The 17,232-nt window shown below is 46.8% G+C and overlaps 2 protein-coding genes and 1 long non-coding RNA gene across 5 annotated transcripts in view; 1 reads left to right on the top strand and 2 right to left on the bottom strand.

Annotated features, from left to right (window-relative positions):
- The window catches only part of ACAD10 (acyl-CoA dehydrogenase family member 10), a 29,831-nt gene extending 28,888 nt beyond the window's left edge, over positions 1 to 943 (bottom strand). The window contains exon 1 of the mRNA XM_033159268.1: positions 874 to 943. The gene's annotated coding sequence lies outside the window, so the exon portion shown is untranslated. The remainder of the gene's footprint in view (positions 1 to 873) is intronic.
- A 111-nt stretch (positions 944 to 1,054) lies between these two features.
- On the top strand, positions 1,055 to 16,504 carry BRAP (BRCA1 associated protein). Of its 3 annotated transcripts, none has more exons than XM_033159267.1 (12): positions 1,055 to 1,299; positions 2,805 to 2,966; positions 4,538 to 4,739; positions 6,598 to 6,787; positions 8,800 to 8,913; positions 10,248 to 10,396; positions 11,070 to 11,145; positions 11,561 to 11,699; positions 13,591 to 13,700; positions 14,572 to 14,661; positions 15,388 to 15,491; positions 15,797 to 16,504. In XM_033159267.1, exons 1-12 carry the CDS (start codon positions 1,218 to 1,220, stop codon positions 16,155 to 16,157), a joined length of 1,779 nt encoding a protein of 592 aa, XP_033015158.1. In that variant the 5' UTR covers positions 1,055 to 1,217; the 3' UTR covers positions 16,158 to 16,504. The 3 variants fall into 3 exon arrangements, with proteins under 3 accessions (XP_033015158.1, XP_033015156.1, XP_033015157.1); XM_033159265.1 differs by having other exon boundaries at positions 1,091 to 1,299; positions 4,541 to 4,739; XM_033159266.1 differs by lacking the exon at positions 1,055 to 1,299 and having other exon boundaries at positions 2,841 to 2,966; positions 4,497 to 4,739.
- Positions 5,902 to 17,232, bottom strand: part of LOC117052385 — a 31,108-nt gene continuing 19,777 nt past the window's right edge. Inside the window, exon 3 of the long non-coding RNA XR_004427254.1 lies at positions 5,902 to 6,224. This is a non-coding gene — a long non-coding RNA (uncharacterized LOC117052385). The remainder of the gene's footprint in view (positions 6,225 to 17,232) is intronic.

The raw sequence follows: 17,232 nt of genomic DNA, 5'->3' as shown, positions 1-17,232 counted from the left end.
AACAAGCATGTTTTCAAACGCAGCTTTAAAACTTGTAGGATGAGTCTTGTCTGATCTTATTAACTGGACCAGGTTTCCACAAATGCGGAGTTGCCAGTGAAAATAATATCCACTACATGCCCAACAACGTTGTGGGCATACTGGCACGTAAGCTATGAACAGTCTAGGATAAGGGAAGGTGGTATAAGGCTTTGAAGACCATCCCTATGACTTTGTGCCTGTAAACCTGCACAGTATTAGTGCAGTTCCTACCTGTCTGGCGTCGGTGGTTCACAAATCCCACCAACCCCAGCCAGCATGGTCAATGCTCAGGCACGATTGCAGGGGGTGTAGAACTCTGCTACTTTCCAGGAATAATGTTAATTGGGCAGCAGAAATTCTAGCCGTGGCAGTGCTGCTTACAAGTTTTAAACTGTGTTTTGCCGCGTACCGTTTAGGTGTGTGGCTTTGTAAAGCTATCTCCTGAAAAGCAGGATTAAGAAATATGTATTAAATAGGAAATTGATAAATAATATTTGAACATATTTGTTCTTTTAACGTACAGCAGTTTGATTCTAGCATCTATTTGGGTATTGCTTTCAGTTTGCTGAATTATTTGCATGCTTTTGTCGCTGTTATTATTATACCGTTGGCCAACCTGAGAACAAAAGATCTACACTGAAAATGGGGGACATGAGATCATACAAATAAGTAGACAAACACCACCTGTGACTCAAATCCCAACGCGCAAAAGACAATTTTCAACACCCCGTTCTGAAGCTGAGGCCACAACCTCCAGCACCCCGCATTTTGCCCTTCTCTCCATTGTCCCCCACCCTCACTTCCGCCCTCTCCTCAGAAAGCAGCTGTGGTGACCTCTGACCCGAGACGAGCCTTGCGTCGAGTCCCTCGCAGCAGCTTCTGCCTCTCGGCGGTTCTCGCGAGAACAGGGGCAGGAGGGAAGAGCGACGTCCTCACGACAGCCCCGCCCACTTAAACAGCAGAAGATCTGGCAACCTTCGCTCCGCCCCCCCCTCTGCGCCTGCGCGCGCGTGGGTCAAGGGTCAGGGAGCCAGGGGGCGGAAGTGGCTCATAATCCTAGGGAGCTGCGGCGGCGAAGGCGGCGGAACAACAGCAGGAGCCACAGCCGGCGCCTCAGGGGCGGTTTGGGCCTCTTTTCCCCTTCCCCTGCCCCGCTCGGGCCCCGCGGGCTCGGGAGCCCCTCCAGGGCGGGCCCTATGAGTGTGTCGCTGGTGGTCCTTCGCTTGGAGCTGGCCGAGACTTCGCCCGTGCCGGGCGGCTTTCCTTACAGCGCGGCCGGTGAGGGGGCTCGGGAGAGAATGAGGGGGAAACAAGCCGGGGGGGGGGGAGAAAGGGAGGGAATTTGGTCAGAGAGGGATTAAAACATATATATTTTTTAATTATTGTGCTATAATGACCCCCAGTGTTTTACAATTAAAAAGCACAAGTTAAAGCACAGCAAGTCCCCCCCCCCAGGTAGAAAGCATAACCGAATTATATCCTTTAGTTATAAAACATAAATATTTTAAAAATTACTCTATTACAATGACCCCCAGTGTGTTTTACAAGAAAAAAGTACAACTTTTAAAGTACAGCAATTGTTATTTTTTTATCCCCAAAGGTACAAAGCCTAACCAAATTATGTCCTTTAGTTAAAAGGCACCAAGAGCAGATGCCTCTGTAGCTGAGATCACACAGAGATGATGCCGGTTGAAGTAGATAATGTTGAGCAGTGCTCCCAAGTTAATGACAAACTTCATATTGTTGCTATTTACTATGAAGAGTTACTGGTATCGATTTACATAGAGCATGATAATGTTTCAAATGAAAAAAGGGCTCCCCCTCCAGCAACAGTTATATATGAAAGTTGGTGTGCTTGGTTTACTAATCAGCCCTCTGGCAGAAGCCGATGCCAGAGAAGCTAATGCAGAGTATGTGTGGACAACACAGGACAAATCCTTGTGATATGTTTGGGAATGCAGGATGTACACTTGAAGTAATAATTATGTGTTAAAATAGGCAGTCACAGGTATAGAAGTGTGGCCTCGTCTTCATCTGTGACATCTTAGAAAATGTAAGAGAAAGTTTATTTTTTCCCCTGGGTAATGCTACACAGACTACTGGTTTCTATGTATGTCTGTTATTGTACATGACAAATTGTTAAAAACAACTTAATATAATGGCAAGAAGGAGATGGGGGAAGCACATGACAGAGACCCCATCAAACAGGGCCCTTTCATAATAATATTGTGGTGGCAGTTGTCTAATTAAGCATCCTATCAATTGTTCTAACAGGAAAACCCAGATATCTGTTACAGGTGGGTAGCCGTGTTGGTCTGCCATAGTCAAAACAAAATAAAATATTCTTTCCAGTAGCACCTTAGAGACCAACTAACTTAACAAACTTAGTTGGTCTTTAAGGTGCTACTGGAAAGAATTTTTTATTTTATTTTGTCCAGATATCTGTGTTACACTGCCTGTGTGTGTGTGTAATGCTTTGCTCATGACCTGATTTGTATTTACAAGTGCCTCTTGATGTCAGCTAAATGATGTCACAGGTGTCTTGCAGCCCAAATGCTAAACCAATAGGAGGCAGGAAACATTTAATTATTATTTGTACTCCACCCATCTGACTGGGTTGCCCCAGCCACTCTGGATAGTTTCCAACAAGTTTAAAGAAGAATGAATTAATAGGCTAGTTCAACTGCAATGGATATAATCATTTAGATTTGGCAGGGCGTGTTTGCTTTTGTTCTAGCTTGTGGATAGCTATTATAATAATACACATCCCTGTTTTTGTTTAGCCACTGAAATGTCTGATGAGGAAATCCAGGAGAAATCACTAGCAGCTGCCACAGCCTCCTTAGATGGAAAGGAACCTGTCGAGAAAGCAGCTATCATTCACCAGCACATTGGCCGCAGGGAGATGACTGATATGATCATTGAGACTATAAAGCCTGATGCAGGTACTGGTATGATGCTTCCATGCGATCCTAGGCAGAATGCAGATGCAAGTTTACGCTTCAAGAAAATGTACAACTATCAGAGTGAGTGTCAGGCAGAGCCAGTTACATGCATATGATGGTGTGAGTGTTTTCCTTTCCACTTAGCCATACAACAGGACCACTCTTAAATCAGACTTGTTAAGTGCCACTCCCCGTATCAAGAAAGAATGAACTAATTGACCAAACAGGAAAACTCTTTGTTGTTGTTACTGGAAAGAGGGCAGGACAGGAATAGAGCTGGCTCTCGGCCCTTGTTTCTTAGAGACGAGGACATGCCCCAAACAGTGAATGGTTATGAGCCTGCAACTTCTGTAGATTTGTTTGCAAGATTGCTCTAAAGTTTTAAAGTGTTCTCAGAACTGATGCCTTCCTATTGAAGGGGTATTGAACAAGATGCCTTCCAGATGTTTTAAACTACAACTCCCAGCATCTTTGACCATTGTCCATGTTGGCTTTGGTTGATGGGACTTGGTAGTCTAGAGCAGTGTTTCCCAACTTTAGGGCTCCAGCTGTTTCCAGACTACTGTTCCCATCATCCCTGACCACTGGTCTTGTTAGCTAGGGATGATGGGAGTTGTAGTCCAAAAGCAGCTGGAGATCCAAGGTTGGGAAACACTGGTCTAGGGGGAGTCAGATAGGGAAAGCCCATTCTAATAATCCTACAATGATATGAAGAAGTAATGAATAATCGGGGATTAATTTTCCTGCCTTACAATGCTTTGAACTGCATGAAAGGATTTGCATGAGCATAACAGACCTTCCCCTCCCTGTCCTCCCCACCCCTTTGAGCCACTCAAATCTGTTCTGGGTTTTCCTGCAATCCTCTGGAGCAGGTTTTGGTTGTGGGGGTAGGGAGAAAAGAGGGAGGGGAAGTTCTGTTGCACATGCAGAAGTCCTTGTGCGAATGGAACACCTTCATCGGATGCAACCTTTTGTGATCAAACATAACCTGAGAAATGTTTCTAATTGTTAGGGGCTGTTTTGCGGCCTTTACCGTTTGGCTGCTAGGTTAGAGCTGTAATCCTAAACACACTTATTTGGAAGGAATACCCATTGGCACACTGGAGCTTGCTTTGGAATCAGTATGCATGGAATTGAGCTGTCAGTGGCCTCTTGATCCTTTCTATGACTAAATAGTCTAGAGCAGTGTTCCCCAACCTTGGGCCTCCAGCTGTTTTTGGCCTACAACTCCCATCGTCCCTGACCACTGGCCTTGCTAGCTAGGGATGATGGGAGCTGTAGTCCAAAAACAGCTGGAGGCCCAAGGTTGGGAAACACTGGTCTAGAGGACCAGTTTGCAAGTCACTTACTCAAAACCCTCAAATTGGTTTCACTGACTCTGCTGGACATGCTCCCGGGTGGATAAATAGTGAACTGCGGCTTGGAAGTAGTCATTGATGTACACAATTTACAAAGGGCCCTTTCTGAGTAGATTCCCTTTATAATGTGTGGAAATAGTGTTTTAGAAGAGCAGTTGAATTTTTCATGCAGGCAGTGTCTGACCTATTCTTTTCTTGATTCATGAAAAAAAGAAGCGTTGAAAGCAATGATGGAGGAAGGCAAAGCGTCTGAGGCATCCTCCCCCGATGACCGAAGTAAACATAATGGCCAAAGTGGGGGTGTTGGGACAGCACCGGATTCCCCCTCGAAGCAGCTTCCAGACCAGATTTCCTTTTTCAGTGGAAACCCTTCGGTTGAAATAGTTCATGGCATCATGCACCTCTACAAGACAAAGTAAGGAAGTGCTTCTCTTATGTGGCTTGTGCGAAGCGGGTCACAGATCCAAGCCATGTATGGTTATTGTGAAACTCCTGCTCCCTTAGGGGAAGGGCTTTTAAGTCAGCGGAAGAGCACACATATTGCCAGCCAGCATAGACAATACTAGGCCAAACTGAACCTGATTTAAGGCAAATCCCTAGGTACTCTTAGAAATGTGATAAATCCAGTTCCTGGATTTTTATTTTTATTTATTTTGGAAGAGAGGTAACTCTGGTTTAGTCATTTTTTTAAAAGTGCAATAAAAGAAAGTAGCAGCAGGATAAAGTCCAGGGAGGCAGGTTAAAATTGCCTTAACTGATGCTTTAAAGGGTGTGGGAAAGTGTTTGGGGGGAAAGTGCTTTGTTTGTTTGAAATATTTACATACACTTTGGTTCAACATCTGTTATGTTTGACAGCACAAGCTTGCACTAGTTTCTTTACAGTGGTGGTTCTCTACCAATTAGGAAACGCCTGTTACCTGTTTAGGAACCCTGTGCATTGCTATGCAGCCCCTGTATACCGAAGAAGGCTCTGGGATATTTCAGGGTGCAAATCGGTTGCTCATATTTTGAACACTGCCCTGAGTCTTGGGCCTCAAGAGTGTACTGTAGCTATTCTTTCAGCTGCTGCACATTGTAGGGTGGGGGCAGCCATGGGTGGTTCACAGCCAAGGAATGCACACAGGAGATAGTAAAGTATTTATTGTTAAAGATAACATTTACAGTCGCTTCTGCAGCTCTGAATACCTACGCACACCAGTGTAGAATTTAGGCAGCTATTTCCAGGTCTGAGCTCTCTGGACTATGCAGCAGTTGAAACAGGGCCCCCCTTTCCTTCACCCCAGTTTATGTATCCTTCCCTAATGGGCTGTGTGCACACAGCCAGAGAGCACTCCTACATAGAAACTTTCTCTGCATCCCTTGTCAATTCCTTCCTGGTTCTGGGAGACAGTGGCCTGCCTGTTCCTGACATCGGGTGGGGAACATTTTGGCTCCACGCGTAAGGTACTTAGGAGGATCTGTCTAGGGGACCAAATTTGACCACCTGTCAAAGTACCTTTCATGCCAATCTAAAAGGGGAAGTGGGAGGAGCCTTACATAAGCTTTTGTGAGTTTCTCCCCCATCCCTTTCCTTTTAAGTTCTCATTCTCATGCCACTCTAGCACCAATCTCTGCTCATCAGATGCATGTAGCCAGTGGTGCATTGAACCTTGAAGCCTGCTGATGGGAATGGTTTAGGGGAAATGGCCTGGTGGGCCAAGATTGGGCCACAGGCTGGCGGTTGCCTACCCCCGTTGTAAAAGAAGATCCATAGTGGCTCGCAGCTGCCTGCCGGGGAAGTCCATCTTCCTTCGCTGATCATCTTCTTTGCGAAGTTGAGATGAGCCTTTCTGCTGTACTGTTCGTTATCACAGCAGTGATTTTCAATAATAGGTAACCAGGTTCAGTGGGGTTGACAAACCTATAATGAAACGAAGTTACAGATTAATCCAGAAGTAGCCAGCGTGATGCCAAATGTTTTGGACTCCAGCTCCCATCAGCCCCAGCCAACATGGCCAATGGCCAGGATGATGGGAGCTGGAGTTCAAAACCTCTAGAGGGACACCACATTGGCTGCCCTTGGGTTGATTAGTGCAATTTTTCAGGAAAGTGACCGAGGTAGTACATTTCCTCTTCAGAAGACCCTGTTATACAAATTATCTGTACTGTGGGAGCCTTTGGGTGAAGTAGATTCATAATACATTGGTGCTTTTTAATTAAGGCTTTCACTGGTGGGTTGAGGTTTTCAAAATGCCGGCGAACATACTGACCATTCTAATTCCCATCTCATGCAGTAAGATGACCTCCTTGAAAGAAGACGTACGGCGCAGTGCCATGCTGTGCATTCTCACGGTGCCTGCCACGATGACCAGCCATGACCTCATGAAGTTTGTGGCTTCCTTTTATGACGTCATCGAGCACATGAAGATCATACGAGACTCCACCCCAAACCAGTACATGGTCCTGATCAAATTTAGTACACAGGTAAAAAGTCAAGAGATGAAATGTTACTTTGGCCCCAGAGGGGGGCAGTTTTCTCAAAGTACTCAGTGCTTTCAAAGAATGCTTTATAAAGGATGCCCAACACCCAGCTGTTTCTTCTTCCCAGGATGCCAGAAGTAGTTAACAAGATTCACAAGGACACTTTAACCCCAGAAAAAAATGAAACCAATTTTAAACCCAAGTAACCACTGACCAGGTTTAACCATTCACTGAGGCACATTCAGCAGTAAAACCTATGCTCTTCTGCATGTACCTTCCTAAAACTGCTGTTGTGGAGCACCTGGATGCAGCCCAGAGCTACTGGAGTCCATTTTAGGTTCATGAAGGTCTGTGAGACCCACCCACCCCAGCTCATGTGCCCCATATGCCGTCTTAAATGGTTTAACTGGCTATGCTATCCATAGGTACCTTCTGTGTGATTGTTCTGAGGGCTGGAAAACCTATCCCCAACTGGGTGCCCTCCATGTGCTTTGACTACAACTCCCATCAATCTGAAACATCTGGAGGTTACCAGATTGGGGAAGGCTGTTGTCAGGATCCTTCCAAGGGTTGCTCATGAGTAACGACAGAGCCTTCAGTTGCTAAGACTATTTATTGTGCATTCCTATTTACAGTGTAGAGCTAGTTCCAAACATGACCGCTCAGTCGCTTGAAGAATCTGGAAGTGCCGCTCTTCTGTTTCCCACCCAGCACCAAAGTCTCAGCACCCTAAAACGATGTCTGTGTTGCCTCCTGACACCCCCCCCCCCCATGCTGTGTTGGTGCTGGAAGCGGCATCTCTTCCTCAAATCCTCTCTGGCTGGCAGTGCTGGGTCTTTGCCCAGTGTCTCCAACCCTCTGCACCTCCTCCCCCCCCCTTGGAGAGACTTCAGGGGAAATGCTGGAGGAGGAGGAGTCAGTTGACAGAAGTGGCTTTGGTTCCCTGTAACTTAGTGAGACTTCCTCTCGTGAAGGGCTGCTTTCCCAGTCCTCCTCCCGAGGAGGACCTCTTTCCCTGCCCTCCTCGTGAGTAGGACCTCCTCCTAGCCCTTCCCCTTGAGTAGTCCTCCTGTCCCATTCCTCCTCGGGAGGAGGACCTCTCTCCCCTCACTCCTCCCAAGGAATACCTCTGCCCCGGCTCTCCTCCCGAGTAGGACCTCCCCTCGCCCTCTCCTCGCGAGGAGCCAGACAATCCCTGACATCTGTGTTAGAGTGTTAAGACTTTTGGAGGAGAGTGAGTTAAGTTAAGGTCTCTGCCGTTTGGTTCCTTGGTAGGGAGGGTTGGCTTTTACGGGAAAGTACAACCTTTTTTGCCAGCTTTACTTCTTTGGAGACACTCAGGGCTTTGGATCCAGTTGCTGATTTGAAACCATTTGCAATTCAGGGCTGTTTGGAGTCTGTTACTGGACACAACACAAGCAGTTTGCAGTTGTCTAAAATGATTCAGTTTGTATGTTTGACTTGAAGCACTGACTCAGGTGGGCTTGGGGGATTCTGACTGAGCATTAAAGTGGCAAGAAGCAGAGGAGCTGGAGGTGGGCTGTCTCCAATAAAACCCGATTCTTTGACCAGAAAACCCATAAAAGTATTCCATGTGCATTTGTGAAATTAGGATTTAATCTATTGGAATATAGCAGTATCCATATATGGAAAACCCCAGGCACCTTAAAACTTGAATCTGGGTTTTTAGCTTGATTCCGGTACCTATAAAGTTTATATCTTATCCAGTCCTGGCTTAATCTTGGTGTTTAAAGCTCCAGGTGCTTTCAAAATATAATTTGGATTTGCAGCAGTATCTGAGCTTTCAGCAGAGTTAGGATGTGTGCATTATAAATACTTATTTCCTTTAGAAAATGTTCTAGATTCTGAGGGAACTGTGTGAGCACCACTGGCCTGGGAAGCAGTCTCAGCTTGTCTCCTATTGGCACAGATGCCTCTGTGCTGTTCTTCACTGCCGTGGGCTATGCTCTCTCCATCCAAACAGCTCGGTCTCTTCTCCTTGGCTTTAATTGTAGGCAGATGCAGACAGCTTCTACATGACTTGCAATGGCCGGCAGTTCAATTCCATAGAAGAGGATGTTTGCCAGCTGGTCTACGTGGAGAGGGCAGAGGTCTTCAAGTCAGAAGATGTAAGTTCCTTCACACTTTTCCAACTCTGGCATCCTCTCAGGATCCCAGGTCCCTTCAGCCAGCAGGATGCAGCAGCTCAAGGTTCCAGCAGGAACTGTGAATGTCTACAAAAGAACTTGTCCCTGTTTGTGTGCATTTTTAAACACCTTGATTCTTTTGCCCAGTGGCTTCCAAGCTGTGTTCTGAGGAAGTCTGGGGAGAAGATCAGTACAGTGGTTCTCAAGCATAATCCGTTCTGGGAGTCCGTTTGACTCCCCAAACCGTTCAGAAACCAAGACACAGCTTCCGATTGGCTGCAGGAGCTTCCTGCACTCAAGTGGAGACCATGTCGGATGTTCGGCTTCCGAAAAACATTAGCAAACCGGAACACTTACTTCCGGGTTTGTTGATCATTGTTCACTGCCCAGGACTATGTTTAGAGGAAAGAAAGCCATTTTGTTCGCCAACTAACCCATTCGAGAACCAAGGTACCACTGTAATTGGAGGGGGTGGGGGTGGGATTGGCATATTGAATGACAGCCTCTCCACCATTAGCGATCTTCCTGTGCTGTATGCAGTCGGCGGAAAGCATTGAGCGTGTTCCAGGCATTTTGTACCATCTGAAAGGTGCAATAAAGAGTAACAAAGACAGCAAAGCCAATGCAGGGCTCTTGCGATTAATTCCCATTAGCCAGTACGTGCATTGGGAAGACAAATAAGGAATAGAAAATAAAGACGGAATCACATTAGTTTATGAAATCTATTTAGAAATCTGCATCCCGTGAACGGCTGATGGTTTAGCACCTACAAATGAGGAGTAAATAAGTATGAGAAATGGAAGCCATATATGCATCAGGTTTAGCTTGAACTTTAGCTAACCTGACACTGGCTTCATTTTTCCCATCAAAGCATTATCTCCAAACATGATCTTTTGTTTCTAACTTGGGCTCTTCCTTCCTCTGGCTCCCCCAATCCCCTGGCCCTCCTGTCTGCTTTGTGCATTGGCTTATACCATGAGCAGTTTTTCGGGCACTACAGCTTTGTGTGCTGCCATGGATGAGCACTGCTGTTTTTGGCCTCTGCATAAAGTGTCCGGTGGGCTTAGAATGCCTTTTCACTACTAGGAAGGCAAAAGGAAGAATGGGGGAAAAAATGAGCACATTGCCACTGTAAATCATAGGTGTCAACCTTCCCTTTTTTGCAGTGGGAAACAGTGCTGGAATAAGGGAATTTCCTGCAAAAAAAAGGGAAAGTTGACAGCTATGCTGTAAATATGTGATTGGTCGTATGTGCCATCAAGCAGCACCCTGACAAATCTGTATGTGCCTTTCCCCCCCTTCCTCCTCCTCTGCAGGGGGCCAGTCTTCCTGTCATGGACCTGACTGAGCTTCCCAAGTGCACTGTCTGCCTAGAGAGAATGGACGAGTCCGTCAATGGGATTCTCACAACGCTTTGCAACCACAGCTTCCACAGCCAGTGTCTGCAGCGGTGGGAAGATACCACGTAAGAAGCTCTCTTCATTCTGGACTATTGCCTCCGGGGAGTGGGGGGAGAGAGAGAGAGAGAGCTGTTTGCATGCCTTTCCCAATTTTGTTGCCCTTCCAACATGTAGCAGTGGCCCTAAATATGAGGGTTCCAGAAAACCTGCCAGTGCCCTGAATCAGGGGTGGCTAACTGGAGTTCCTCCAGAAGCTGTTAAGCTGAAACTCCCATCATCCATGAGCCATGGCCCTGCTGGCTGGTGCGAACGAGATCAACAAGTCCTGGAGGGCTGTAGGTTAAACAACCCACCACCAAACAACTTGGTTTGATCTAGCGTGTTCACTTGACTTTTTAAAACAAATCATGTTACTTTTATGGGCTATATAAACACCAGTATTTTTAGTCTGTACAGTAGGGCAGGTCCCCATCTAAAATAGCCAACAGTTCATAACCCGACACTGCCTCCAGTGTTGGAGGCATGGTGCCTGCCTATAGATCAATTGCTGGGGAGAGTGTTGTGCCCGGGTCCTGCTTGTGGACTTCTGAGAGGCCACTGTCAGAACAAGGTGCTGGGACTAGATATAGGCCTTTGGTCTGATCCTGCAGGGCCGCTCCGGATTTGCCCTGCTCCGCCGCCGCCCACAAGTTCATCAGCCTGGATTGTAACAACTGCTCTCTCCCCTGCCTCTTCCAGGTGTCCTGTGTGCAGGTACTGCCAGACGCCGGAACCTGTGGAGGAGAACAAGTGCTTTGAGTGTGGAGTCCAAGAAGTGAGTGGGCACAGAACAGGGGCAATTTTTTATGTTGATACTTGTATCGTCTGCAGCGGGGGCTGTTTACAGAGGGAACCATTCGCTCCAGACTAACCAACCCTGAATGCACTTTTAAATCTCACTGGGAGAGGGGTTGGAGTAAGGAGGGATCAGAAGACACAGTGGGTGTCCACCCAGTTGTGAATGGTTCATGCACCTGATAAGCAAGCAGGGTCTGCTCCCTGTCCCAGTGTGCCCCAGCCCACCTTTGAGTGTCCCTCTGTTCCTCTCGGTGCCCTACGATGGGATCCTTTGCATGTTTACTCAAAACTCTCCATTCCACTGGGACTTTGCAGCAAGTGTAAGGATTGGAGCCTGGCTGTGTGTGTGCTTTTTCTGAGCTTCAGTACCGTCAATCCTTCTTTTCATGCAGAACCTGTGGATATGTCTGATTTGCGGGCACATTGGATGCGGGCGCTACGTTAGCCGGCACGCCTACAAGCACTTTGAGGAGACGCAGCACACCTATGCCATGCAGCTGACCAATCACAGAGTCTGGGACTATGCTGGAGGTATTTCCTCTACCTGACACTGCTTGAGGAACAGCCATTGCTGAGCCTTAAATCTGTGCTTCGGTATTTAGCTGCCGAGCCATCTGCTTTAGGAACCTGTCTCGTACCTTGTCAGGCTCTTGGTCCATCTAGGGAAAGTGGAGCATCTACTCTGCATGTGGGAAGTCCCAGGTTCAGTTCAAAAAGGGGCTGGGAATGACCTCAGTCTGCATCTGAAACCCTGGAGAGCCACAACCAGCCAGTGTAGGCAGTACTGAGCCAGACAGAACACTGTTCTTTGTTGTTGTTAGAAGATTTTTATTGAAGTTTTTCAAAATACAGTAAAATAATTACTGCGAAGAAACAGTACGGAGTTCTTTCCTAAAGGCATTCTCAGCCCCCACTACCCACAGAAGGTAGGCACCCCTCTCAGCTCTCACCTGGGATCCTTCCTTTCTGCTCCCAGCCTCCCACCCAGGTAGACCAATATTGCCCTGCCTCCCACCCATTGACCTCCATCAGCCATGAACCACCCCCCATGAGTACACAATCCCTGGACATTAGCAAAGGCCCCAAACATATGACTCAAAAGAAAAAGAGAGATACAAAAGTGGAAAAGGAAAGAAACAAGAAGAGAGGAAAGAGAGAAAGCAACAGACAAAAGGAAAAGCAACATTACAGAAAAGTCAAAAGGACATTTGATTTTCCATCTGCCCAGTTACAGGGGGAAAAAGAAAAGATTAAGACATTCAGTCCATGATAACACCCATCTTTTCTACTTTCTGTTAAACAGTATTTCTTTTAAGTCAAAGTGTCTCAGAATCATTCATTTCTTTTTCTCACAAAAAGCCCAAGAGGGGTTCCTAAACTATTATTATTACTGGTAAAAGTCAACCATGTTTTTTCTTTAATATTTACCTCTGTTAATTCTCACCACTCTTCCTCCATATAGAATAATAGTAAATCCTTCCATCCGTGGCCATGTTATAAAATCTCCACTGCAACCACATATTGGGATAATATTCCATAATTTCTCCCCTTGTTATATATCCTTTAATTTATGCCCAGTTCCATATGTTCAAATTCCATTTCCTGTTGTGTTTATGATAGCATCACAATCTTCTCTAGAACCTTCCATTACCCCCCAGAGACAGTATCATAAATTCAGTAGCATTGTCCTCTGAATTCTCTGCAAATCATATGTAGAATACTTCCTCTGATAGAACTGAAGAAAGGCCAGGACTGAAGTTATCCCAAAGTTCAGTAGCAGAGCACCTGCTTTGCTTGCATTCCCTGGCATTTTCACATCGGGTGGGAATATCCCGTCTAAAACCCTGGAGAGCCCGTGCCAATCAGTATAGACTGCCCTTTCTCACCCTCAAGTCCCCAGATGTTCTTGAACTACAACTCCCATAAGCCCCGACCACTGGGCATGCTGGCTAGGAACGATGGGAGTTGTAATCCAACAACATCCATGGACGCAACGTTGTGAATAGTATAATAAAGATCACTGCCAGTTTTTTTATTCTGTGAGTAGATCGCAGTCTCTTGGGAGTTGGACACCCCTGGTATAGACAATACTAAGTTAGATGGAACTTTTAATCAAGAAGGGTCCTGGGTCCTGCATTCTTTCTGTGGGACAATTGCAGGAAGCAAGTTAGTTGAGCTTGAGCTTGCTAGAAGCTTAGCGGTGCAGCCATCTTCATTTCCAGGGCCCAACTCCTCCTGAAGGGCGAGACTGGAAGGAGCAGAGTGCTCCACCTGCGAGATTACCAACAGGGTGGGCTTGTTGTGTGGTGGGCATGGGTAGAATTGGTAACTGAAATTTAATCCTGGTTTCTGTATCTATTTGTAATTCCAAATAGGAAATTGGAGCTAGTCAGTCAGGGTTGTTGCATTTCTCTCTCTCTAGACAATTACGTCCACCGGCTAGTGGCCAGCAAAACAGACGGGAAGCTAGTTCAGTATGAGTGCGAGGGGGACATATGCCAAGAAGAGAAGATTGACGCATTACAACTAGAGGCAAGTCCGCATTGGTTTTCTTCCCCTCTTGCTTTTGCTCATTCTCTCTGGCTTCCTTAATGGTTGGTGAAAGTTGGGTGGGTGGTGCAAAGTAACCCAAATGAATGGAGACAACAGGCAGCCCCGTTGATGCATAAGTTTGAATGGCACTCGGACAACTGAGGCCGCAGGTCCTTTTTGTGGGATGTAAACACAGAGCAGCCAAACCCAACACTGCTAGAGTGGACATGAAGGTAACTCAGTCCTCCAGGCTTAAATTCCTGTTTACCTGGACTGAGTTAAAGGAACCAGAAGTAGGTGTGGTCTTACCTGGGAACAAGATCCCAAAGAAGATTTTCCATTTTGCCTCGTCTTTTGAACAAGCAGGATGCTCTCTCTCAGCTTGCAGCTGAAAGAAGCAGAGGTGAAGCCTGTTCCCCTATGGAATCAGCTTCACCACATGTAAATATATTTATCTAAGCTTATCTGCCTCTTTGAGCCTGTACTGTAACTCATGGATGACTGTAAGTAAACTCTATTATATCTAATAATCAGTACTGTATTGTGTCTTTGCTTTTAAGAGGGAAGAAGGGGAATATACCAGGAATATATATTTCTTACAGAGGCTTTAGCAAGCCTATGCAACCGTTTTCTGCTGTGTTTTAGAAGGGAATGTAACTGCTAAGTTTGGAGCTTGCTCACAAGCTGGGATGATATATATAAAATAATATATACTCATCCACATTCCTAAACATTCCCACACTTTTTAGTTGCAAGGTCGTTGTTAAGTTTGTGGGAATGTTAGGGCAGAATCCTAGACCCATGTCAAATGCAGGCATTCCCCCTGTGGAATATTGCCTTCTCATTGCCTCTTATTTCCCTCTGAACACAGTACTCTTACTTGCTGACAAGTCAGTTGGAGTCCCAGCGTATATACTGGGAGAACAAGATAGTCCGAATAGAAAAGGACACGGCCGAAGAGGTGAGTTTCTTATGGGTCCAGCTCTTCTGAGGATGGCAGGTTGAAGGAAATGCTGGTGGCGGGCTGGTAGTGGAGGGAGGTTGGGCAAATTGGTGCTACTGCTCTTCCCACTAAAGTTGGTCCAACAAGTTGGCATCTTCTCTGATGGTCCTGAGTTCAGGGGTCGGGGGATTTTGAACGGAATCCTAGACTTTTTTACCCAGGCCTTTTGGAGGCAGAGGATGAACATGGCATGAGTGTACCACCCCCTCTTGCCACTTTTCCCACTGGCTAGACATGGTTTCCCATGATTTCAGGCAGGGTTCTCTCCCAGCTCTGCTTGGGGACTGAACGTGGGACCTTCTGCAAGTAAGGCAGGTGCTCTGCCACTGAACTGTGGCCCTTTGCATAATGCACATGAGAAAAGGCTCCCCCCAAAAAGACCACCCTTGTTCTCAGGCTTACAATGCTTCCTCCCCCTCCATTTTCCTTTTGGGTTGTGTGTTTTTAAACACACAACCCAAAAGGAAAATGGAGGGGGAGGAAGCAAGCAAGCTCCAATTCAAATTATTATTATTACTGTTTACGTAGTTCTTGGTTTTCTCTCTCCTAAATTTCTTCAATGACACCCCCAGAAAATGGCCAGAGTCTAGAAATCACTCCAGAACAGTCAACCCTTATGGAGAGAACACCCAATTAGACTTTGGCCTGCTTGAAAAGTGCCATTTCCTCTTTTCCTAAAAACAGATTAACAACATGAAGACTAAATTTAAAGAGACGATTGAGAAATGCGACTCGCTCGAGCACAGACTGAATGACTTGGTCAAAGAGAAGCAATCTGTCGAAAGGAAGTATGTACTTTGTGTTGTGTTTATTCTTAAGAGGCCAAAATCATGGGCAGTCACACCACATTGGGTTCAATGGCAGGTGGGATTACCAAAGTCTTTTTTCCTGGACACCTGCCCCCTTTTAAAATGTTTTAAAATTGCTTTGCCAAGCACATGAAAAGCCAAATGTGCATGCGTTGCTGGCGTGCTGCATTCATAATGAAGTAATTACCTTGGCATGGCCTCTGGGACTACGGTTTGATACCCACAGCCTACGGAGTAGACTGAATGTAACACAGTTCCCTCTCCTCTCCTTCTCTGCCCTTCAGGTGCACCCAACTAAACACCAAAGTGTCCAAGCTGACCACGGAGCTGAAGGAGGAGCAGGAAATGAACAAGTATCTGCGAGCCAACCAGATCTTGCTCCAGAACAAGCTGAAGGAGGAGGAGAAGCTGCTGAAGGAGACATGTGAGCAGAAGGACCTGCAGATCACGGAGGTCCAGGAGCAACTGCGGGACGTCATGTTCTACTTGGAGACACAGCAGAAGATCAATCACCTCCCCGCTGAGGCTAGGCAGGAAATCCAAGATGGACAGATCAATATTGCCATGGCATCGTCAGCCGGCTCATCGGCGGGGGGTCCTGGGAAGCCTTCGTCCCGGAAGGGCAGAGGCAAGAGGGGCAAGTGAGGGATGGGGTGGCCGCAGCTGACCTTACTGAAACTGGCCACAGAGGGGTGGCCGGGGGGGCTGAAGGAGAGTCGCCTGTCAGGTGAAGCAGGCGCAAGAGTCTAGCAAGGGATGAGCGACCAGTTTGCAGAGCCTTTCCTACCCCAGTGCACTAGCCAACAGCAATCGGCAGCCCTTAAGATGTTCTTTCCCTCTGCTGGCTATCTAGCTACTCATAGGCAGTATGTAGTGACTCCTTGGCTGTCTGGCCGTATTTAGCCTCCCCTTCTCTGCTGCATAACCTGAGAACACTGTGTTCAAGTTTTAGATGTTTGCTTGAAATCATTTTAAAGTAAGTGCAAAAAAAAAACCAAAACGACAAGAGCCTTAGATTTCTTTTTTCCCCGGGGGGGGGGGGGGGCGCAGGAAGGGATGTTGTGACCTTGCGCCTTCTTTTGTAAGCTAGAAGTACACCTGGACCCAGGCCCCCTTTCCTGATTTCGAGGCACTTGGCTGAAAGCACGTGCAGGAAGTCTCTCCTCTTGGTAGGTGCGTGCTGCAAAGTGGCAGAATTGCCAGCCGAGTGGGAAAGTTCTGCTCGGCTGGAAAGTTTTGTGCCAGGAGCCTTGCTGAATGTTGGCGTTGAAGAGCTCCAAGGCTTTGGGTGCAAGAACTGCATCTCTGTGAGATGCGTCGTTTTTGAGGCCTTTGTCCTAAGCCTGTCCCCCAGGTTGTAAAACCTCTGGGAGGCCTTGGCTAGTGAATCATAGGCGGAGGGCTGAGTTAATGAAGAGCATTGTCCAGACTTTGAAGGGCTGTCCAGAAAGCGAGGGAGAAATATGCTTAAGGGATGGGAAATGCAATGAAGGTTTGCCTTGTTGAAATCTCAGGTGCCTGGGGCTTAGTAGAAAAGTTGATGCTTGCATCAAAGCAAGGACCTGCTGGCTAGGGAGCTTTCTGGGAAATTGCAAAACTACCACGCTGGGTGTCCCCGACCGAGTTCATTCAAAACGCCCCAGTTCCTTGTGCTGCACTGAACCTGCATCCTCTCCCTGTCTTCTTCCAAATGCCTCTCCTCTTGACAACCAGTGTTTTC

The sequence above is a fragment of the Lacerta agilis genome, chromosome 8 (assembly GCF_009819535.1).
Source record: "Lacerta agilis isolate rLacAgi1 chromosome 8, rLacAgi1.pri, whole genome shotgun sequence".
NCBI lineage: Eukaryota > Metazoa > Chordata > Lepidosauria > Squamata > Lacertidae > Lacerta > Lacerta agilis.
The sequence above is the reverse complement of the archived record's forward strand: the minus strand, read 5'-3'. Positions and strand labels throughout refer to the sequence as shown.

Coding starts and splice junctions, on each gene's coding strand:
- BRAP (XM_033159267.1), top strand. CDS start 1,218: ATGAGTGTGTCGCTGGTGGTCCTTCGCTTGGAGCTGGCCGAGACTTCG. Junction 1,300..2,804: donor CTTTCCTTACAGCGCGGCCG/GTGAGGGGGCTC, acceptor GTTTTTGTTTAG/CCACTGAAATGTCTGATGAG. Junction 10,397..11,069: donor CAGCGGTGGGAAGATACCAC/GTAAGAAGCTCT, acceptor TGCCTCTTCCAG/GTGTCCTGTGTGCAGGTACT.